The sequence below is a fragment of the Rhineura floridana genome, chromosome 1 (genome assembly GCF_030035675.1).
Source record: "Rhineura floridana isolate rRhiFlo1 chromosome 1, rRhiFlo1.hap2, whole genome shotgun sequence".
Lineage (NCBI taxonomy): Eukaryota > Metazoa > Chordata > Lepidosauria > Squamata > Rhineuridae > Rhineura > Rhineura floridana.
The window spans coordinates 129,090,487-129,114,725 of record NC_084480.1 but is presented as its reverse complement, the minus strand read 5'-3'; the positions used below and the strand labels follow the sequence as shown (position 1 = coordinate 129,114,725).

General features: G+C 43.6%; 1 protein-coding gene across 2 annotated transcripts in view; it reads right to left on the bottom strand.

Annotated features, from left to right (window-relative positions):
* Positions 1 to 2,768: 2,768 nt before the first annotated feature.
* Positions 2,769 to 24,239, bottom strand: part of PTGR1 (prostaglandin reductase 1) — a 49,779-nt gene continuing 28,308 nt past the window's right edge. For both annotated transcript variants that reach the window (XM_061631833.1, XM_061631843.1), the window contains exons 5-10: positions 21,973 to 22,140; positions 19,841 to 19,958; positions 16,659 to 16,814; positions 12,785 to 12,890; positions 8,756 to 8,874; positions 2,769 to 2,939 (exon numbers count right to left, since the gene is read on the bottom strand). In XM_061631833.1, coding sequence (XP_061487817.1) covers positions 2,829 to 2,939; positions 8,756 to 8,874; positions 12,785 to 12,890; positions 16,659 to 16,814; positions 19,841 to 19,958; positions 21,973 to 22,140 — 778 coding nt within the window. In that variant the 3' untranslated portion in view covers positions 2,769 to 2,828. The remainder of the gene's footprint in view (positions 2,940 to 8,755; positions 8,875 to 12,784; positions 12,891 to 16,658; positions 16,815 to 19,840; positions 19,959 to 21,972; positions 22,141 to 24,239) is intronic.

The following is a 24,239-nucleotide window of genomic DNA, read 5'->3' as shown; positions in this document are numbered from 1 at the left end:
TTCGTAATTCTCTTCCTTGAGCTCACGATGTGGTGATTTTTGTTAAGGCAGCAGAAATTGTAGCCTCAGGTGGAGGCAAGGGACTGGCAGCGTTCTGAGTCAAACCTCTCTTTCAAATGTCAACTGTACTTTGTTCATAACAGCTAGCTTTTTAAATAAATGCAGCATATCCTGTTGACAAGCATTTGTCTGTTAAGAATAAATGGCTGCAGAAGCAGCTGCTGCTTGCAGAGGCTGCCAGCTGAGCCCAGCAGTTAACTTGGAACAGAGTGCAATTTCCAAGTTTTGAAACCATGAAGCATGCAAAGCTCCCCTCAAGAATGGGGAAACTGTAGTCCTAGATGTTTCGGGACTAAAATGCCCCTCATCCCTGCCCCCAGGATGCCCAACATCATCTAGAGCAGCCTTTCCCAACCAGTGTGCCTCCAGATGTTGTTGGACCACAATTCCCATCTTTCCTGACCATTGGCAATGCTGGCTGAGGCTGATGGGAGTTGTGGTCCAACAACATCTGCAGGCACACTGGTTAGGAAAGGCTGATCTACAGGGTCATAGGTTCCACATTGCTTTTGCAGAAATGGACATTTTGTTAGCCAAACGCTGCCACACTACTGTTCTGTACATTAGCACACTTTCTTACCTCATTGGCTGCTGTTGAAAATTCAGGTTCTCCAAGTGGGGCATCCTCTGTGTGTAGATTAGCTCTAGGTGACAACATCTGCAATCTTAAAACTCTTGTGGATTATTTAAGTACTGTAACAAGGAACTGGTGACTCCAGCTCCCATTAGACCCAGGGCAGCATGACCAATGGTCAGGAACAGAGCTGAAGTCTAACCAAGTAGCCATCCATTTAATGCAGTGTTTGCTTAAAGCACTTTTACCCTATCCAGCTGAGAAGCAACTTGCATGCCAATAACAACTCTGCCTTTTAATTCAGCAGAGGTTCTCCCACTGTCCACATCAGTCTCAAGGGGACGGCAAAGAAACATGCTAGCTCCAAGGCTGCTATATCCTTCCTCCCATTGCAGCATGCATGATGGCTCCAAAGCTACCTCCTTGGGTCATTGCTAACAGAGGAATGGGCAGTCCATGCCTACAGACAGCTTGCAAAGACTGAGCTCCTTCATAGAGCAGGATGAGGGAGAGAATAGTTGTGCTATCTTATGGCATCTGGGACCATAGATGGGAGTAAGAGAGTGAAACCAACCTCAGGAACTGGTTCTCAAAACTACAGAGTTCTTGAGGGATCCGCTGAGACAGGAGCAGGTCAGAGGAGAACCAAATACACCTTGCCTCAGCCAAGTCAATGGAATGGTGCTGCTTAATCTACCTGTTCTGCGTGAGAGAGAAAAGTAGCAGTTGCTAAGAGACATACACATGAGTGCATGCTTGATTGTTCCTTGGCAGCAGGGCTTACATATAGCACTACTTAAATGTGGCTCCAACGGCAAGCCTCACCAGGATCTGTTCCACTAGAGCTCCCAAACGGATGTGATTCCTGGCAAATGTGGGAATTGTACTCGCTGCTGCATTTACACTTGGTATCTAATGCAAGCCCTGCTTTTGGCTGGGATCAGATCCAGTCCGGCCTGTGTTGGAGCTGTTCAAATTCAGCCCTATTCTTATCAGCTATGATGATTGATATGAGGGTCAACCCATGCATTAGTCAAAAGTGGCCACCTGTAGATACCATCCCCCCAGCTGAAAGTGCTTCCCTAACCCTGGCTCTACACTGATTAGCACTAGCCCTCCCTGGACATAGGGGGCTTCAGTTAGCAATCTTCTGCATGCTAAATATGTGCTCTATCACTGAACTCTCATGAGTTGAGATTTTCTAGTGTGTGTGCGTTTACCTATGCCTGTTTTTCTAAAAAATGGAAATTGCTTGGCTTTTATCTGAGGCTAGCAGAGAGGGAGTCCTGCTACACAGGTAGAAATGTGAGATCTTTAAGAAGAAAAGCAAAAACTAAGCATTTTCAAACTTCCTTGATCTCTTACTTGAAACCAACTGCAGGCAAGAAGCATAAAGTGACTTGTGTAGCTTTAACCTTCATCTTTCGGTGATTATAAAACAATAAAATTCTATATAAAGTATGTACTGATTTATTATAGCCATCCAGCCATATGTACAAGAAAGTCAAATTACATGAAATTTATAGAGAAAATAGGATATAAAGTTAATACTACCATTTAAAACCTGAACTGATTTTGTTTAAAGAAAACTTGAATTTGTAGATTTATTTACACATTGAACTCAAAAGCATGACATTTGTAGGTATTTAGATTTTTATATTTTTTAAGGAAAGTTACAACATTTGTATGATGACTTGAATAAAGACTACCTTTTTAGGGTAGGAACAATGCTCCTAAAATGCTAATTTTACCAAAATATTCCTACAAGTATACAAGAAGGTATTAGAAGAATAGCATTTTTGGTGTGTATTAAAAAAACCAAACATCTTGTAACTTTCAGTATGAATTGGAAGGATGGCAGGGGAAGGGGTTCTGGGGCTGATAAAATGCGAAGCAACGGAGGATTCTACATGTCTCACCTCTACACATGGGGCTCTGTTACTCGTTAAAATTGGACACCCTACTTAGTGCCATGATTGCATCACATCTAACACGGCCCTTGGAGTTCACATATAAGTCTATTTTGCTCAGGTTTCTGCTGTAATTAAGTTACTCAGTTATGTGAGCAACAAAGGCGGGCTGGTGTATTTATGAATGAGCTTTTGGCAATAACAAAAGTAAGTTCACCATTAAAGAAAGTATGCAGAAGGCATTTATTGTGCTGGATTTCTTGCTAGAAGGAATCATGTGCCCATCACACTTTGACTATTGCCTTCCCAATGTTTTCTCCTTTGAGCATTCCCATGAACGCTGCTGGCATATTTTCAAACCCTTCTGTGACATGTTCAGGACACTTAATTTTTCCCTGCACAAAAATAATGAAAAAATGGATTAAACTGTATGTTTTGGTTTGATTCTAAAATCCAAGAACAGCTTTTCTGGGTTAATCTGGGGAAGGGGGGCAGAGGAAGGCACTGAGCAAGGTCTGAAGATTTCCCCTCTTCAACACATTTATTTGTATGCCATTGTGCCCAAAGTGGCTCACAACGTATCAAAAGCATAATCATAAAAATTCAAAACACTTTAGAAACAACACAAAAAACCCCAATCCATTTAACTTTGTATAAAACAAAACAAATAACCTCATTTGGCAGCTTAATATAAACAAAAGGGAGACTAATATCCATACATACATAAACAGTAACATATAAAACATCACTGTGTTCAAGACAATGCGCCTATATCCTGTTGGTCAGTGAAGCATGCTGTGAGACTCACAGACAGGGTTTTTTAGCAGAGAGAGTGAAACCTGAAGCAGAAGGGTTAAGCTGTGAGAACAGAGCGCCAGGTTTGCCAAGGTCAGCAGCTGGCTGGGAAGCCTGATAAGGTGGGATGCTTGGAAAAGCTCAGTGTGGGGGAAAAGCTGTCTGTGAAGAGAACTGTGTCTAATGTCTTTGCCTAGTAAAGACTCTTACAAGAAACTTGCCTGGCCTGGCTTATTCCTGTTCTATGCGACTCTTGGATTCCATCCTTGTATGATCTATACACGCACACACGCAACAGGGGTTATGGGCCCAGCTTATCATACAAGGTAGCGGGTTCGAGAGCTGTTGACGTGACGTTGTTGCAGAGAGAAACAAAGTGCAAGTAAGAGGCAAGTAAGAGTGGGCAACATGGCTGGAAACCTGTTATCCGGGATGCCGATGGAGAGGCTGAATGCTGTAAACTACTCCAGCTGGAAATGGAGAATGAGAGCAGTTCTGATTAAAGAAGATTTGAATGATGTCGTAGAAAACCCCCCTCCGGCAGCTCCTTCAGCAGCGTGGTTGAAGAAAGACGAGAAAGCGAAGGCTTTTATTACTCTGGGGCTGTCTGATTCTCAACTGTTGCTGGTGAGTAATGAGCCGACAGCTAATCAAATGTGGGAGAAGCTAAGAGCCGCTCATGTGCAGCAAACTGCGGGGAGCAGGCTGTGTTTAGCACGGAAACTTTATCAGATGCGTTTTACAGATGAAGTGACTATGACAGAGCATCTGGCTGAATTTCATAGATTAAATGCTGAGCTGCAAGATAGAGGAGTGCATCATAGTGACATTCAGATGGTCTATATACTGTTATCTTCATTTGATCAAAAATGGGACGTCCTGGTCTCTAGTCTGGAAACTTTACCCGACGGACATCTGAATTTGGACTTTGTAGAACAGAAACTTCAACAAGAGTGGAATAGAAGACAAGAGAATAAGAAAACTGAGTTAAAAGAGACTGTGGCTGTACAACAACAACAAACTCAAAGAAGCAGGCAAGAGAATAAAATATGTTACTTTTGTGGGTCCCGTGGACATATACAGAGACATTGTTTAAAGAAGAGGAATAACAGGGACTTTGAAAGTCAGAGAACAAGCGTGAACTTTGTTACTAAGGAGGACAATAAACTCATTAACTCTAAGTGGCTTCTCGACAGCGGAGCGTCTAATTGCCTAATCACAGACTCTAGTTTATTTTACACTTCAAAGCCGACGCAGGAGAAGATTTATCTGGCTGACGGATCGACTCAGGACGCGATTGCAAGAGGCACGCTCAGGTTGAGTAATTTGGGAACTATATTAACAGATGTGTTATTGGTTTCTGGTTTAAAATATAACATTCTATCAGTAAGAAAATTGGCTCAAATAGGTTGTAAAGTTACATTTGAAGGGGATAGATGTTTTGTGAGAAAAGATGGTGAAATATGCATGCAAGGGAAATTACAGAACCAAATGTTTATGGTTGAGTGCAATCTTGATAAACCCACGTGTGCTTGGATAGGAGTTAATAAAGATAAACATGATAATTGTTTACATGAATGGCACAGAAAATTAGCACACGCACATTTCGAAAAGGTACAAAACACCCCAAAGCATAGTCAAGATTTGAAATTAACACATTGTGAGCATGTGGATGAGTGTGAGGTATGCTATAAAACAAAAATGACTGTGACTCCGGTAAATAAGAGATGTGAAAGCACAACCACTGAACCCTATCAGCTCATACATGTGGACTTGGCTGGACCTTTCCAGTGCTCAAAAGGTGGAGCAAGGTTTTATTTAGTGATTGTAGATGACTTCTCCAGATTTACACATGTATTCTTATTGAAAAAGAAAAGTGAAGCAGAAGAGAAATTGAAGGCATTTATACAGAGGACAGAGACACAATATGGGGTTGTTATCAAAAATATCAAATCAGATCAAGGTGGGGAATTTACCAGTAATTCATTTAAAACATATTTGGAAAAGAAGGGAATAATACAAAGTCTCACTGCTCCCTTCAGCCCATCCTCCAACGGAACTGCAGAGAGGAGGATTCAATGAGAGCCATGCTAGCAGATGCAAATATGAATAACACTTATTGGGGTGAATGTATTCTGTACACTGTTTATATTCAGAACCGTCTCATGCACAGAGTGATAGGCATGTCTCCCTATGAGAAACTGACTGGAAGAAAGCCCAGGGTGAAACACATAGAACGTTTTGGGGTAAAATGCTGGGTACATGTTGCAAAACAGAAAAGGCATGGTAAATTAGGCTCAAGAGCTCAGGCAGGACGCATTTTGGGATTTCAGAATTCATATTATAGAGTTTGGTTGCCTGAAAAACAACTAGTGTTAAGCAGAAGCATAAAGGTGATAGATAAACCTTGGAGAGACAGTCAAACAGTTATCCTTGATAGTGCAAACAAGCAGGAAGCAGCAGATGTTCCTTTTGGGCAGCAAATTCCATTAAGAACTGCATTGACTGATCTAATACACGGTGGCAAACGTACTGTAAAAAGGCTGAGAGGTGAAGACATGGCAATGCAAGATACAGAAATGCCAAGTACCAGTGCAGGAACAGGTGCAGGTCCAAGTAAAATAGAGAGTGAGGAAGAAATGGAAATAGATAATGTTAGAAGATCAGAAAGAAAAACGAAAGGTCAACCACCTCAGAGATTCACATTTAATGTTACACAACAGAATAATGAAACAGATAAATATCCAGTAGAATGAGAAAAAGAAGGACCAATAGATAAAGAAACAATGGATCTCATGTGGAAGTTTTGTGTTGAGGAATGAAATATAAATGTATTATCAATGACTCTGTAAACCTGTGTGAATAAAGAAATAAAGAAACAAGAACTGAACTGAAAATGTAAATAGAAACTGTAAGAAAACAAACCATGTACTGATATGTATTGTAATGAAAAAGTTAATATTGTAGAAATGTAATAATGAACAATGAAGTTTTGTAATCTGTGAGTCTCAGGTGGGGGCTGTTGGTCAGTGAAGCATGCTGTGAGACTCACAGACAGGGTTTTTTAGCAGAGAGAGTGAAACCTGAAGCAGAAGGGTTAAGCTGTGAGAACAGAGCGCCAGGTTTGCCAAGGTCAGCAGCTGGCTGGGAAGCCTGATAAGGTGGGATGCTTGGAAAAGCTCAGTGTGGGGGAAAAGCTGTCTGTGAAGAGAAGTGTGTCTAATGTCTTTGCCTAGTAAAGACTCTTACAAGAAACTTGCCAGGCCTGGCTTATTCCTGTTCTATGCGACTCTTGGATTCCATCCTTGTATGATCTATACACGCACACACGCAACATATCCGACAGCTTGGATCTGAAACTCCATTTTCAACACTGCCGGAACACACCTGATTGTTCACCTGGGTCAGCAGAAAGACTCCCACCCTGGCTCTTATGCCCACCCTTATTGTGAGCTTCTGCTCCACACGGCGGCCAGTAACTTTCCTTCCATAGCCGCCCACCAAACAACATACATTTACCCAGGCTAGGGGCCATAAACAAGTTCTCAGGGAGTACATAAGAACCTGCCTAATACCATGTCAGACCCCTTGGTCCATCTAGCTCAGTGTTGTCTACATTGACTGGCAGCATCTTCCCAGGATTTCAGGCAGGGAATTTTGCCCAGTCCCTCCTGGAGATTGAACCTGGGAGTTCCTGCATGTAAACCAGATGCATTAGCACTGAGCTACGGCCTTTCCCCAAGGGGTAGAGCTCATGGTGACTCCTCAAAGGGGTTGAGACCTCTTGAGGTCAGCCTGCCGTGCTGTTGCAATCTGTGTTTTAAGCTGTTTCATTGCAGAGATACTCCGACCATACCACCACCTCTTCTGCTGTCCACCTGGGGCTCTTTATAAGCCGTCTTGAAATAAGTGCAAAAATACAAAGTGCAACAATGAAGCATGTTTTGGAGGCATTTTTTTGTACTTCAGAAATTTGGTCTTTTGATGCACCCATGGGAAAGTCGTGGTGGGAACCAGATTGACCCCTAAGTTAGGACCTACACCCATTTATTTTACTTTATTTTTATAATAGTTGCTGCTCAGTGCGTAGAACAGTGAGATGGCCAGATCTTTAGGTACTCCGAAAGAATATATGATACATGATTCAAAATACAGTCCCAACCTTCCATCGTGGCAAAGTGGGATTAAAAACAAAAACCTATTAAACTAACAAAACAAACAGTGCCCTTCTCCCAACACCTCATTTCCCCCTGTGATGCGTCCTTCCCTGGCTCTCCCTGTCAGGTTCCTACCTGCGCGTGGTTACTGCCTGTCTCTAGGCACCACCAGGGACTCCACCAGTCCGGACCGCACTCTCTTATGGTTTACCTATCCGCTCTAGCACAGATCTCAACAGATCCCCCTGCTAGGCAACCACCAGTAACGTCCCAATACTAGTATTCCCAGAGACTCTGAATACTGGTATTGTTATTCTCTTCACCGCTGCCACCATTTGTTACAGTTCCCCTTCAGCCTTGGTCATTACCTTACCCTCCCTTCTGGTCTGTGAAACCCCAGCCAAGGATCAGGCCTTTGGTAAACCAAATTAAGTATTTATTAAAGATAACAAAGCTAACAAGATTAACAAGATTTCTTCTTAAGGCACATAAGCATATGGTTTTACTCAATACTAATCCGAACTCCACCTCCCTCCTGGTAAACAACTCTCTAAACCCCACCAAGCAATCCACTCTTTCTCTTCTCCCCCCCTATTCCACAATTTACCACCTCACATTCACCCAGATTTACCTGTCATCCTTTCATTTATACTGTCAGCCATTTTAAACATTCAGCCAATCATCAAGCATTCTATTGCCCATTCACTCCCCCTCCTCTTTCACTACTTACCATGTATACTCTAAACAACCAGCACTTACCATATATACACTAATATATAGGAACATCACACCCCCCATTTTAAATTACATATATTTCATCCGATTAGACCTTTCCAATTACTCTGAAAAACATAATTAAATTACGGGAGCTCTTATAGTCAAACGGCAGGATACAAATCTTTATAATGTAAATGCATGTCCCTTTTAGCCAAGATGCACCAATTTATTTTGTTTTATTGAGAAGAGGAAGGTTTTCTGGCTCTCCTCCCATGCTCAGGGATCCATACACCTTACTTTTATTTTTAATAGCGACACGCAAGAAAACCACAAACTCAAGGAGCAGCCCACTGGCTTGCAGACATGAGTTAACACAGCAACCAACCCACAGGGCATTGTGCTCTCTATACTGTGCCCAGTACAGTTTCAGCCTGTTCTGTGCCTGAGACAGAGAGAACAACTGAAAGAATGAAAGCTTATGAGAGATATTAAGCCTAACCACTTGGAGATCAGAAGACAACACAGAACATTGACCAGCTTACCTGTTCAACCCATTCCAGCAGTGCTTTCAAACCTTCTTCCTTCCTGTTGTCCCAGCGTGTGACTAAGAACCCTTCCATGCACAATTCTTTTGCGATCATAGGCCATTGGACATAAGACCCTGAAAGAGATGCAACAGAGAAATGTGTCAGTGGTTCATCCACCAGTGGCAGCTGAGACCAGTAGATTTGTGTTAGTATTACAGAGTTGGAAGAGACTTTGGAGCTCATGCAGTCCAATCTCCTGCTCAATACAGGCTGCAAATCTATCCTCTTCATGTGAAGCAGGTGCTCAGTTTGCGTCGCATCCTGGGGGACCATTGCTGGACATACTCATTGCTCTTTAAAAAGAATTCAATTGGGGTGAGCACAAACTTCTATTCTGGCTCTGTTCTGCCCCTTCTTGGTCACTGTGCCTTTGCAATACAAGCATGTGGGAAAAAAAGAAAAGAATTTCCATCCATGCAGATGGATGCAATTGTGCAAATAAAGCTTTCACCTGTACAGTTAACTTAGGCTCTTCCTAACCAATAAGCTGCCACTACCCATTTCTTTCTTTCTTTTTTCCTTTGTAGTTCAGGGGTGCTTCCACACTACATGTTTATGCAAGAAGAGCCACACTTGGCCCAATCACTTTTTACAGAGCATAGACATCATTTCATCATCAACTTACTATCTTCCTGTGTTTTCCCTGTGCTACTTCCAACTTTTTTCAGACTGGAGAAATTCCAGCTTCTTTTTTTTAAAGAACTGAATAGCAGTGCAATCCTTAGAAGTGTAGACCACTTCAGGGTCAAACTACATATTACACTTCACGTATAGCTATGTATTGTTTTTCTTTGTGAGGTTATTTGATACTGAAACAAAGCTTAAAACACCATTTTTTTAAAAAAAACCCACTCCATATTAAAAATATTTCTCTAAGATTTATGTATTCCACCTATGAGAAAGATAAACCTTGATACAGGGTTTAGCCATTCAGTTTGATTGCAATCAACTGATACTTAATGCCCACAAAGACTCTGTTCTCTATTTCATTATCATGATCAAACACAATGACAGATTGTGTCAATATAACCAATAAAAGTGTATCCCACTTTTTTCAGCTTTTATTTTTAATCTTTATTTTTGCTTAGAAGACATCTCCTTATGTATCCAATGATAAGCATGAACCAGTCTAGCAGCCAGGAGTGCATTCACTAATACCTCATGTTCCCTTCTCCAAACTAAATCTGGTATAAAATTGAGAAGACAAACAAGAGGGTTCAGAGGTACACAAATGTTAGCAAAACATTACAGGTGCATGTATGTGTGACTGCAATTGACAGCATGTGGGGAAGGATCTCTTCCTTTTCCCTCCCCAGCTGCAACCCCCTCCCTGAAAATCATCCCTTCCCAAAATGTAATCCAATACATGTCTACTCAGAAGTAAGCTCCATTGGGTTCAATGGGACTTACTCCCAGGTAAGTGTGCACTGGAATGCAGTTTAAGTCTTAGAAAAAAGTTCCCACAGGATCCAGTGTATTGTGGGGGGAGATTTTCAAGGAGTGGGTTGCTGCTGAGGAGGGGAGGAGCAAACCTCCCCTCCCCACATGCTGCAATCCTGATAACATCTCTCTCCCAGCCTGTAATGAAAGGAAAGTGGTGCAGCTGTACATTACACATTAAACATAATGTGGAGCTTGGGCTTAGTGCTACTCTTGTTTCTTTTTTTAAAAAAAGCATGCCCTTGACATGCGCAATGATGTATCAGGCTGCAGTTAACCAAGGGCCAAACTAGCTGTTGTTGTTATGTGCCTTCAAGTCGATTATAACTTATGGCGACCCTGTGAATCAGTGACCTCCAATAGCATCTGTCATGGACCACCCTGTTCAGATCTTGTAAGTTCAGGTCTGTGGCTTCCTTTATGGAATCAAACCATCTCTTGTTTGGTCTTCCTCTTTTTCTACTCCCTTCTGTTTTTCCCAGCATTATGGTCTTTTCTAGTGAATCATGTCTTCTCATGATGTGTCCAAAGTATGATAACCTCAGTTTCATCATTTTAGGTTCTAGTGATAGTTCTGGTTTAATTTGTTCCAACTCCCAGTTATTTGTCTTATTTGTAGTCCATGGTATGCACAAAGCTCTCCTCCAACACCACATTTCGAAAGAGTTGATTTTTCTCTTATCCACTTTTTTCCAACTAGACATAATGTAAATTGACTGAATGCCCTTAACCCATCGCTTTTTGTTGTTATATGAACTGCAGCCCTAGGAACACCTGAGCAACATCAGGACTGTGGAGTAAAGAAGGTCACATCCACGCTATACCATTAAAGCACATGGCTTTCCTCAAAGAATCCTGAGAACTATAAGAGTGCTGGGAATTGTAGCTCTGTGAGGGGTAACTACAGTTCCCAGGATTCTTTGAGGAAGCCACATTAAGGCATGGATGTGACCTCTCTCTCTCTTTGCCACAGTTCCAGCAAAAATGGTCTCTCCAAGTGGTGCCATTTGCATTTCAAAAGAAGCCTCTCTTGGTGATGATGGAAACTTTCTTTGAAAAGCAAATAGCACCTTTGAGGACCCTGTTTATTGGGACCATGGCAGGGAGAGAAAAGATTAAACTCCCCTCAGTCCCACAGCTGCCCAGGCTTCTGCAGGGCTGCTATTTACATGCCGCTTAATTGCACAGGGCCCAAAATCTCCCAGTCCTTGCTGTGAATAGGCTGTATGCTAGTTTACCCTGCAGTGGGCTGGAGAAAACATTAGGGAAAGGAAACCTGTTGGGAGCAACAAGGCAGACAACTGAGCATCTGCATCCTCTCTCTCAGAACCTTCAAGAGGACAGACACCATCTTTGAGCAAAGCCAAGGCAACCATTGTTCCAGAACTTTCCACTTAGGCAGAGATCAGCAATCTTTCATATACTGCTGTTACATAGCTCCCTCTGATGATAATTTAGAGTTCTCCCCTGCATTATCTCAGGGGTTCAGAGTAGTACTTTAAAAAAAAAACATCATTGTACAGCTAGAGAGTGAACTTTTAGCCTACATTTCCAGGCCCAGTACTCTTTCCACTGCATCACAGCAGCTGAGAAGGAGTAAGCATCAATGCCAATTACAATCAGATCACCTCAAGAAAGTAGTAAGCAAATTTAGTTACAACTTTAAGTACTATGCAAGAAGAAAGGTGAACTAACATGCACCAGAAGCTCCACTGCCTTTACAGACTGTAGGGAGTGTTTAGCAACTCTTAGTGAGACAAAAGTGTCTCACTAACAACAGCCTGAGGGAAAGAAACATGATTAGTCTGAATTGCTCAACGGTACTACAACAGGGGAATTGTCAATGATTGTCGAAGCAGCAAGTGTCATTCAGTTCAATGCTGACCTCTAGTGGTGCACAACTATTCTGCTCCACTCACTAAAGCAGATTGGTGCACAACTATTCTGCTCCACTCACTAAAGCAGATTAATCAAACATCAGAGACATTGCCCTACTACGTACTGGGTTACATTGATTTAATTCCGCTACTATATGAAGGCTCATTTCTAACACCTGAATCTTCTAGTAAATGTTTCAGCCTGTTTTCCCCCCAATAAATATTTTTTTAACAGGGGTTTCTGTTTAGTATGGAACTGCCATCTTTTCTTCACCTACCAGGTTATGGCACTCACTGGTTATGTGGAATAGTTGCATTTCAGAGCTTTCTGTGCATTGGCTTCTCATGCCTTTTTTAATCTGATTTGTGGCAATTTTGTTTACTGATTTACCAGTACGACTGCAATGCCAACCTTTCAGGTGTGGCAGGCAAAGTACTATTGAGGCTTTCAAGAGCTATTGAACTTTTAATTAAAAGCTTCCCTTTGTAGCTACCACCTGTTTTATTGCTTCTGTTAAGCACGGCAGTGGAATTACTGATGAACAGCCCTGCCTAATTACAAAATAAGTTACATGTAAAGCAGCACAAATTTAAACTTGATCAATTCTCCGCCACCTTCCCAGAAGCTAAGCACATAGCACAGAAGAAAAAGAAAGGAAGTTTATACCTTTCTGGGGCACTGTGTCGTTGTACAATGAGATAGCACCACATACAGCAATTCTTCCAAATTTCTTCATTTGCTCCAGAACAACACTGGTAAATTCACCTCCCACCTGTGTAGATCAAGACAACCCTGGAAAAGTTGCATTAATGCTACGAACAAAGAAAAATGTTTCTACTTTTTGGGTTTCAGCAGGGAAGCTTAGCCTAGTTCTGAACGGAACCAAACATCTCTAAACCACAGAAGAGATATGCTGATCTTTCTCTCCCAAGACACTAATTTATCCCCAGGAGTGACATTTTGATTCCACTGAGTGGGGTAGGGAGCCAGGCAACATTCTTTGTAGAGTTTCAAAGCCTAATTCTTGGTTGGCTATATTAAGGATTACAACTGTGCTGAATGTGAAACAACGCAACACAGTAAGTACAGAAGAACGAAGGAACAGCGGCAGTAAAAATAAAAAAGTATTATTTTTTTACAAACAACCTTGTGTAGAGTACAGTAGCTTTTTGAGCAACATAGTACCACAAACCCAGCGTTACAAGTGGTGGGAAGAGATGATCCCCTCCATGCCATTTCCTTGGTTCTTCTGCTAAAATTACTAGTAGGTTTTCATCCAAAGTTCTTAAGCCCTTACAATAACAGGAAAAAGTCTGGAAGCCTCTGCTTTTTCTAGCTACGACAGGATAAGTTCACTATCTCCTTGCCACTGTGTGATGTAGCCAGGAGTAAGGCTCAAGTGGGTGGGAAAACCTTTTGGCCAGATCTTTATCTGATCCCACCCACACGGGTCAACTTTGACAGGTGAGTGGGACAACCCACCCACCAAGACAACCCACCGACTAATCATCTGAGGTTATATGATTGACAGGTAGAAACTCAGTCACATAGCTGATCCCTGCAGAAACCAGGGTTGAAATCACCTGATGGTCAGTGACATCAGCTCTGCTTTCTGCGAGTTCCCTGTGGGGGACTTGGTCATGCAGCCAATCCAGCTGCGTCTCTACCTACCCCACACCTGATGCCACATATGATATCAGGTGTGGAGCAGGTGAGCACATTTGGGGGAAAACAGCCTCGGGGGCCACTCCATCCACTTCCAATCAGTATGAACTACAACTCCTGTCAGCCCCAGCAAGTATGGCTAATGGCCGGGGATGGTGGAAGTTATAATTTCAGCAACATCTGGAGAGCCAAAGGTCTCCCACACCTGGCCTCATTTCATACAAGTGGGAGCTCCTCATGGGGAAAAAACTGAGATGACTGGAGTAATGGAAGGAAGGGGGGGGATATCCTCTGTTAAGCCACCAGTTCTCTCCCTCTTCTTCTCCACCAAGCAGTTCTCTAGCCAGAGCTGCCCTTTGCCCAGCAACCTGCTGGGCAAGAGAGAGAGACAGAGGGAGGGAGGAAAAAAGGAGGGTGAGAGAGAGAGAAAGGAGATGGCTTCACCCATCACTATCTCCATCCACTGCTAGCATGCAGTCCCCAACAGATAATGTCAGAGAGAATGTGCTCTCAGGAGAAAAAAAAAAGGTTCCCCACCACAAATTAAAAGCACATGGCTTTCTCCAAAGAATCCTGGGAACTGTAGTTTATCCCTCACAAAAGTCCCAGCCCCTTTCACAAACTACACTTCCCAATATTCTTTGGAGGAAAGCCATGTGTATGGGATGAATGTGGTGGACAACTCCTGTGGAATTCAATGGAGGGCTACTCCCAGGTAGGTAGGGGTTAGGACTGCAGCCTTAGTGACTCTGTGGACTCCTGTCCTGCAACTACAATAGATTCCTTGTTCTAGAACTCATGGTACAATCCCCTTACCTTGTATAGTTTTCAGTTCATTGGGATAGCCTTTGGCCCGTCGGTTTCCCCCTGCCCAACAGCCACAGAATAACTCAATTTCAAGAAGGACTGAACAGTTAACAGGGTATAGATTTGCTTTCAGGTTATAGGGGGCATAGAGTTAACTTTTAAGAGTTTCCTGAACTTCAGCAGGAATTTGATGTACCTCTAAGGGCAGCATGGTGCTATGTACAATTGCAGCACTTGCTGGCTTAAACAATGTACCCAAGGGTTTGCAGTGCTTTGAAGCTTCTTTGTCAAGAAATTGAATACAGTTAAGGAGACAAGACCCCACAATCAGCTATAGCAACTTCTAATTTGGGGGGGGGTTAAGATAAAATTTCACATCTTAGAAAGGGGTGTACAGCTACACTCCTTTAGTAGACAGCAGCTTGAGGCAGAATCAAATCTCTACGCTACAGCCTGGGCCTTAACAAAATAAAATGAATAAAGTACTTGAGGTGGGATTCATGTCTATACTGCAAATTCATAGAATATATCTGCACCTAGTTCCCATGTGCTTCTACTGGGATTAAGCCTAAGAAAGTGTAATTGAAGCAACCCCATATTCTTCCCCCTTTTCTCCCTGTTTCTGTTTTCTTTTCCCTGTGTTGAATTTTATATTGTAAAGTCCTCAGGGCAGCGACCTATCTTTCAGTGCTCTGTAAAGTGCAATAGCATCATAGAATCGTAGAGTTGGAAGGGGCCTATAAGGCCATCGAGTCCAACCCTCTGCTCAATGCAGGAATCCAAGTTAAAGATTACCCGACAGCTGCCTCTTGAATGTCTCCAGTGTTGGAGAGCCCACCACCTCCCTAAGTAATTGGTTCCATTGTTGTACTGCTCTAAAAGTTAGGAAGTTTTTCCTCCTGATGTTTAGCTGAAATCTGGCTTCCTGTATCTTGAGCCCATTTTTCCATGTCCTGCACTCTGGGATGATCGAAAAGAGATCCTGGGCCCCCACTGTGACCACCTTTCAAGTCCTTGAAGAGTGCTATCATATCTTGAAATTATTCTAAAATCTTCATCATCATTTAATCTTGGGTTACATTTAGCCCATTTGGGCATTTGCTCAGCATGATAATCTGTGGATTAAATGAGTTTCCTTAGCAGCAAATAAGCTGGTATTTCTACAGGAAGCCTCACTGCTCCCCACTGAGAAAATGGAGAGAAAAATGTCCTATAATAAACCTGCCCTAGTTAATTTATCTGGAAGAGGTTTTATGGATTATTCTCATCATGGACATCTCAGGATATCTTCCAACCTTGACCAAGCTGGTCTCTCTCTCTCTCTCTAATTTTCATTTCCTATTTTCATTTTACCTTTAACTATTTTTCCTTTACTTCTTACCTAGTTTTTTTCCTAATTGACCTGTTCTGCTCCTTGCTATCCTTTCTTTACACTTTTGCTTTTGATTCCTTTATTTCACAGAGAGGAAATTGTGGATCAGGGTGGTCAAGTGCCGGGGTTATTACTTGTTCTTTGGTATGTATGTGGATTTAAATGGTGTCATTTCATTAATAATGATATTGCTATAAATAATCGGTAAGGGTTTGCAAAGAAAACCAACACCACCATGATGTAACCAGTTTCTCTTTTTCTGGGAAATTGGGGGTGGGAGGGAATCTTACCTGTTGCAAGATCAAATTGGTAAGTCAACTCAGGCGTTCAAGTTATTCTTGTGTTTACCGGTAGGCTCTCTGATTCAACACGCACTGACACATAACCTTAGCTTGGACTTACCCCTCACTCAAAGTGCATGCGCTGGGTTCCTAGGTGTGGAAGTGGGTGCGGTTTCTGCAGCATCCAATACATCGCACTGGAACAGCCTCAGGCTGCTGCTTGCTCAACATCAAAGGCACACACCAGCTTCTTTGCTAAAGCAAACTCTGTGCACAGGCACAGTCTTGTTCTAGCAAGGACAGCTCAACAGCTTCTGGCAGGCCACACCAGCCTCTTAAACAAGCCTATGATACTGACAAGCTTTCCTTCATATTTCAAGCCCATCACCAGAGTTGGTGCTCAGTATGAACTTACATTGTCAAAGTAGCAGTCATAGCCATCAGGGGAAGCGTTTTTCAGAGCCTCTTCCAGCGATCCCACTGTCTTATAGTTAAAGGCTTCATCAAAGCCAAGTTCTTTTAGGAAGGCCACTTTCTTGTCAGAACCTGCACAGCCAACCACTTTGCAACCCTGCAATGTATAGAAAAGAAAATGTAACACACACACACAAAATGTTATACATTCACCAGAAAACAGGACTGGCAACTTGCTTCTCGCCATTTCTCACCCTTGCTCATCTTCCAAGTGCTGTAAGCTCTTGAATCTCCTGACTCAGCAAGCTCAAGATTCCGATAAAAAATCTAACAGATATCTTGTTACAACAGATTAAAAAGGAGCTTAATCATAGCAGGCAAGAGCATCAATGAAGAAAGTTAGACAACAGGCAAGAGGGGCACTGGTCAAAAATAGCAGAAGACTCCTTATACAACTCCAGGTAAAAATGGCACAGTGCTGTAAAATGATACAGCCATAACAGGGCAAACAATAAAAATAATCTTGTGGCATTGCGATGATAGCCCAAATGCCAGCCCTCTGTCTCTTCTTCCACCAGGGCAAGATGAACATTGCATGTAGACATACCACTCTGCCAGAAGCGGCTGGGATAAGCCACCTGCCCCCCAAGATCAGTCGAGCTTATGTAGATGAGACTGGGGCGGAGCAGGGTGGCTGCAAGGTTGGGGCGGTGTGGTGGACACCCTGGCAGAGCCAATTCGGCACTCTCTGTGGTGCATCTCCACTGCCTCGTAGGACCATCCAAGGCAAGCTGTCACAGAGCTGGCATCAGGAGGGTGACTCTCCAGCTCCGCTCCACCACACCAGGCAATGCTACACTTTGCTTGAACAACAAAGATGCCCTCCACCTTTGGTTCCTGACAGATTAGGCTAATAAAAGAGAGACCCTCCCCTGATTTACACCTCTTTCCCAGATCCCTGTGAATTGCAAGCTAACCACCCATCTCCAAGGGGTCCTGCTGCCTACGGACCAGAGTCCCACATTTCCATTGCCCCTTTTGATTAGATCATTGCCCACCAGCCAGTCATTGCCCTCCTGACCCATAACATACAGATGGAGCGGTTTAGGTCTGCTTCTTTGTCACTTTGCCCTGAAAACTGCTGCTTGCTTGCTTGCAGGCTGCACACACATCATACATTTAAAGCACATCCCCTCCCCCTCCGAATCTTGGAACTGTTGTTTGTTAAGGGTGCTGTGAATTATAACTCTGTGAGAGGGAAACTAGAGTTCCCAGGATTCTTGGGGGGGGATGTGCTTTAAATGTATAGTGTGTCCACAGAGGAGACCCATGTAACTATGCATGTAAACTTTAAAGGATACTGGTCTTTATGCAAGTCCTAAACATAGAAATGGTTTGTATCTGTGTGAGGAAAGTTAAACCATATTTTCTATTTTTAAAACCATATGCAGTTCTGATTTCTCCTGCTCCTTTAATAACAAATAACTTTAAGGAGAAGCCTGGAGTTGAGCAATGAGCCTCGCATGACCATGGTCTTACCTACACCCTGTCAAGCTACCTGCTTATTTTTTAAAGGGAGCTAAAAGATCTGCTCCCCCACTCCACCCCACAAAAGTGTCACAGAGCTGAATTCCACATGCCTGGATTTAGAATAATTCATCTGATGGTGGCAGCTACTGATGATTAGAGAGGAAAACGTCTCTCACGCTGTTCTACCTTGCAAGTTAGGAGAGTACCTTAGAGATAGAAGGATCTGTCAAATTCAGTTCTCTCAGTTCCTCATTCTTCCAATCTTAAATTCAGTTCTCCGCATTTCTGCAAATTTTTGTGACTATATTTTTTTTTTAAATCCTCATAAAAACTCTTCAACATTTTAGTGCAGGTTTCTCCTACTAAACACATTTTGGTAGGCAGTTTTGACTAATGTACACATTTTTGCAAGCAATTTCTCCTAATATACTGCACTTTTGTATGTTAATTTTCACTAATTCATTTTTATGCACACTTTCCCCTAAGGTGTGCATTTTTGTAAACATTGCTTGGTTGGCAAATTGCATGGCAAAATTCAGGTAAGTGTGAATTCTGAAGGATGGCTGTCTTTTAGTTCTGCTATTGTTTCGGAAAGTGCAGATGTGACCGTTTTGGCTTTAAATGTGAACTGAATTGAATTTCCCCCCCATCCCTGATGTGCCTATGCTCTTTGTTAAAGGTAGGGATAGATTGATTGATTTATTTGATTGCTATCCCGCCCTTCTTCCCAGTAGGAGCAAGATGGATCTCCATAGTTCTGTCCCATTCTGTTTTTGTTTCCTTCCCCAAAACCTGGCTCTGTCCCATCCCATTTTGGGGCAGATTTTTAAGAGGGAAACCCTTTATAAAAAGTTAAAGAAAAGAAGAGGCAGACCTCAGACCACCTTCTAAGTACAGCACAGACTATGCGCAGTTTGGTCCATTGATCATGCAGCTTAATCTGCGGGTCGCTGTTCCAATCTGCACACAGGCCTGACTGAAATGGTGGGAAGGTTCGCTCTACAGTGCGGAGCAAACTGGAATCCTCCCCAACCCTAGTTATAGGCACTTTGAAAGACTAAAACACAGGAAGATAGGCAGCTCCCTTATAGTGAGTTAGATCATTGGCTGATCAAGCTCAGTGCTGTCAGTGCTGACTGACAGTGGCTCTCCAGGGTTTCAGACGGGAAAGCCTTCCCAACCAGGTCCTTTTGCATGCTGAGCATGCGCTCTACCACTACTGAGCCACAGCGCTTCCCTTAACTTTTTTTATGCCATAAGCTTTCATAGGCTGGAGTCCACTTCATCAGATGCATGAAGTATCATCCACAGTTGGCAGACGGTACTCATAGCGGGGACCAACTCTTCACATCTAGGACTTGTGTGCCATAATAGACCTGTTAGTCTTGAAGGCCCCACAAGCCTTCAAGGCTCCCTCTTGGGAAACAAGGCTCCCTCTTGGGAAACAAGGCTCCCTCTTGGGAAACAGTCAATAGGATGAAGTAGAGCAAAAAATAAAATTAATGGCTACATATTGCAATTATACACATTCTTGTCCTGATCAGCATCAACCAAGAGGCACCCAGATGTATTGCCTTGGACACTTCCTACAGGTCCTCCCCTCTTCTGTTCTTCACCAAAATACCAAGGTGTACTTTCACAACCATCACTTACCTTTATTTTAGCAATTTGCCCCGCCACACTGCCCACAGCACCAGCTGCTGCATTAATCAGGATAGTCTCTCCTGGTTTCAGCCGACAGATCTCAGATAGGCCGAAATAGGCAGTAAGCCTACGGGGAAAAGTGTAGAAAGGGTTGCTCATCAAAGAAATCCCGACACAAAATAGGAAATCTTTTTTGGATCCCTCTAATGCAGAGTGAGGAGGGCAGAGAGAAAACCCTTATTCTTGGCGTGGACATCCAAGTGACGAGATCACTGGGTTCCTCTAATTTTAAGACAGGGATTGGGAACCTGTGACTCTCCAGATATTGTCAGACTACAACTCCCATTGTCCACAATCATTGGGGATGCCGGCTAAGCTGATGGTAGTTGGAGTCCAAGAATACCTGGAGGGCCACAGGTTAGCCTCCCTTGCTTTAAGGGCAGCTCAGAATAGGGAATTTCAGTATGTGCACCTTTTTTCCCCTTGCACAACACGTTTGCAGCTACCAAAATTCACTCTACTACACAGCTATCTTTTATCTGTTCTCTGACACAAGTACCTTTCTTGCGCATTTTAAATTCATTTTTTTAAAAAAATAGATGTGCACATTTCCCATGCATCAGCAGAGTGCACCATACATACACAGAAGGTTGGGAATAATGTTGTAGCTCAGGAGTGGGGAACCTGTGCCCCTCCAGATCTTGTTGGACTACAACTTCCAGCATCCCTGACCATTGGCCATGCTGACTGAGGCTGATGGGAGTTGGAGTCCAACAGCAACTGGAGAGCCGCAGGTCCCCCACCTCTGTAGTAGGTTTTTGTAGTTTCCAAAAAGCAGAAAAATAGCCTCATACAAAAGAGCAAAAGCAATATACTAGCCACCATGGATCAAACTTCAGTCAGACAGAACAGCCTTTCCCAACATGATGCCCTCCAGATACTTTGGACTACAATTTCCACCAGCCTCATGCCAGCCTGGTCAATGGTCAGGGATTATGGGAGTTGTAGTCAAAAACATTTGGAGGATACCATTTGGGGGGAAGGGCGCTCTAGAAGGGTTCACTACCCCAATAGTGCTACGGTTGTCCCCTTGCACAAAGTGCTCAGGAGATTGTGAATTAAGAATTCTTGGTTTGCTCCTGTGCTGGGCTGAAATATCTCCTCCCTGCTTTCCTGCCCCATTGAGGGGAGGGCACTACTGTAATTGTTTTAGGGAAGTGGCAAAACTAGCCAGCATTCCTGTTGGATGACTTTTTTCCCTTCCCTGTGAATATCCCAAAACAAAGCGACATCATGACATAGTATACTGGATAAGAAAACATGGCGGTTCTCAGCAAGCGGAAGGACACCCCTCTTCAAAATGTACCCGTCTTCTCAAAAATATGAGACAGCCTCCCCCCCACCCCATTTGTCTAAAGGAGAATGTTGGATATCCATGGAGAGGGCACAAAGACACCTGCTTCCATTCCCACCATCCTCCTCTTCCTTCAACAAATGGACGCAGTCACAGGAAATGCTCAACTCTTATTAGGTGTTACAGCACACTCCGAATACCCCAGTCCATGCCAGTGACCTCCCTCCTGCAAACAGTAAGTGCAGCCTTTACTTCAGTCAGGATCCGGTACCAGGTTTGATTTTGTTGGATATTCTCCCCCATGCCTACTCTGCATCCAAGTTGGTAGGAGACGCAGAGTACAGCAGAGCAGACCCTAGCAGTCCTTCACAGGTAACTTGGGGAACTTCCATCCCTGCCTTACTTTGCCCCCTGAAAGCAGAAGCTGGTCTATTAGGGCAAATGGGACACTGTCCCATTAACCTCAATCTGCTCTCAGCCGGCCCCCCACCTCCCTGTCTCCTTACTTACACAACCAAGTCAGAGGTGGTTCTGCCTGCCATTGCCTCTGGCTCCCCCCATTGTTGGTCTCCCTGCCATCTTTCCTACCAGTCCCAAAGGGCACCATCCATCACTACTTCCAGTTTAAGGGTGATTTGTCTGACGTCCCCTCCCCCATCACCTTGGCAACAGCACTCCTGGGAGAGGCATCTTGCTCATGGCCTCTCACATGAGGCTCAAGTGCCATGATGCAGCAGCATTCAAAGACGACATCATCAGCCACTGTACCACATGAAAAGCCACTCACCCAGGCATGCCAATGGTTCCAAGAGCCAGAGATCTGGAAAGCTTTTCTGGCCAGCTAGGCAGCATCAATGACAGGCCTTTCCCTGTGGAAATGGAATGAGTGGTCCAGCCTGCAGCAGATATAACAAAGACCCCTGCTGGGTATGTGGGGTTCTTGCTTTCTAGAACCCTATTAAAAAAAAAGCACACATACACACGTCAACAGGGTTGTCATAACTTTACGTGATTCTGTCTCCTTAACAGCACCTACAATCTGAAGTGTAGGGAGTATCCTGCAAAGTTGTTCCCATTTTCTCTCTCACCCAGACCCTCAACCTGCAGAAGGGGTAAAATGTCATTAGACTATATTGCAGTGATGTTGTAAACTGCTCTGTCAAACTTAATCGGACCCTCAGCCCATAATGTTAACACTGGACTGCACTGCAGAGCTGTCATAGGCTGCTCTCTCTCAGCCACAGCCCCGTCAAACCTGCCATGTGGAGATAATGAGCTGTGTGGCAAGTGGGGGGAGAGCGAAAGAACTGTGTGCTCATTGTACTTCAAAACTCGTTTTTTTGCAAAGCTCAAACAATCCCCCCCCACAAATTCTTGTGGTATGCGGATTGTTTGTGTGTTTACCAGACATGTGGTGCTCCGCCCACTTACTGAGAGAGCTCCCCTTTCCTACCAGTGGCCATTTTGAGCAGCGTAAGGTTGCTGCAACAAGTAAAGCATCCGAGCTGTGCTCTGGTATCATCCCCAATCCCTGCCTAATCTTTCATCTGTAAATTCCTGGGCAAGGGGAACAATCCAGTGCAGAGCTGAACCTTCATTCAGATTCTTCCTTGGAACTGTTCTGCAATGTCCTCTGTGAATGCAGGGAGGGAAGCACATCAGTCCTCCCAATTGTTTTTGCTGAATCATATTGGTGGCATTCACGGTTTGACCTGGTGTTCCAGCGAGATAAAGATTCAAGGCTGGCGTAGAGCCAGCCACCGCAACATCAGGACCTTTGCATACCTTGTTCAGCAGATGAGTGCAAGAGGACAGAAATAAGACTAAGGTACGAGGGCAGAATACAGGAGAGTATTGGCACCAGAGCTTGGAAAAGTTACTTTTTTGAATTACAACTCCCATCAGCCCCAGACAGCATGGCCAAGGGATTGGGCTGACGGGAGTTGTAGTTCAAAAAAAGGAACTTTCCAAGCTCTGATTGGCACACAATGCCTGTTCAGGAAATAACAGGGCCACATGCCTGTACTTTGAAGATCTACACAGTATTCTTCCTGGGGATCCCAGTGTGAAACCAAACAGGGTTTCACATAGCCTGAACCTCCATGGAAGCACAGAACAGAAAGAACAACCTTCAATCTCTGCTTCAGCTAGTGGCGCTTCAAGAGTCGCACTTTCACCAGCAGTCCCAGCTGCAGGTATCTGTGCCAAGGACCTGGCCACAATAAACGTGTGTGACTACACTGGAGATTGTTCACGGTTGTTCCTTAGGTGCACAGCCGATTACCACTGCCAGCTTGATAAGACAGAACAGACAATTGGGAAATGTGCTGGTGGACACCGAGGTGTGTTCATTTGACCTGCAAAGAGGTGCAATTTTGTGCACTTTCTGGGAGGGGGAAAACAACCAGGTTGAGCATGCTCCGTTGATAGAGAAGGGAGGAGGGGGGACCAAGGCAGGTGAGCATGCAATGCTAATGACTGAAAATAAAGACACTCTGCCAGTGCATGGATGCAGAAATGACAAATGTTTAGGGGGGGAAACAAGGACAAGCCGCTGGAGTATGGACTGTCAAGGGACTAATCGAATAGGCAAAATGAGGATTTTGTGAGGTATGGATGAGCCCAGAGAGAGGTACTAGCAAGTAAAAATGGAGCAGGGAGAAGAAAGAATGAACCCCCAAACTTCTGTCCTGGCCAATGCAAGCCCAGTTAGGGGTTTTGGAAGGAGTGGTTCCTCCACCATGGCCTCTCCTCCCCAGCCTCTCTCTTACTTCTTAAACCAACATTTGAAAAGGAATTAGTTAAGTGGTAGACCAGCATTTTACATCATGCCAACTGACTGCACATTTAGCCACTGCATGGCAACTGTTTCTGTATGGGTTGCTTATGAACATTGTGTGTGTTCTTTTATTTTAAATTAACAATGGGATGTACAACACATTTGCTGTAAATGTTCAAATACTTTCTCTTTACTCTTTTTTCAAAGAGGAATTTAATATTTGCCCCACAATCTTGAAAATACACGACTAGAATTTCTATGTTGCAATCAGGAAC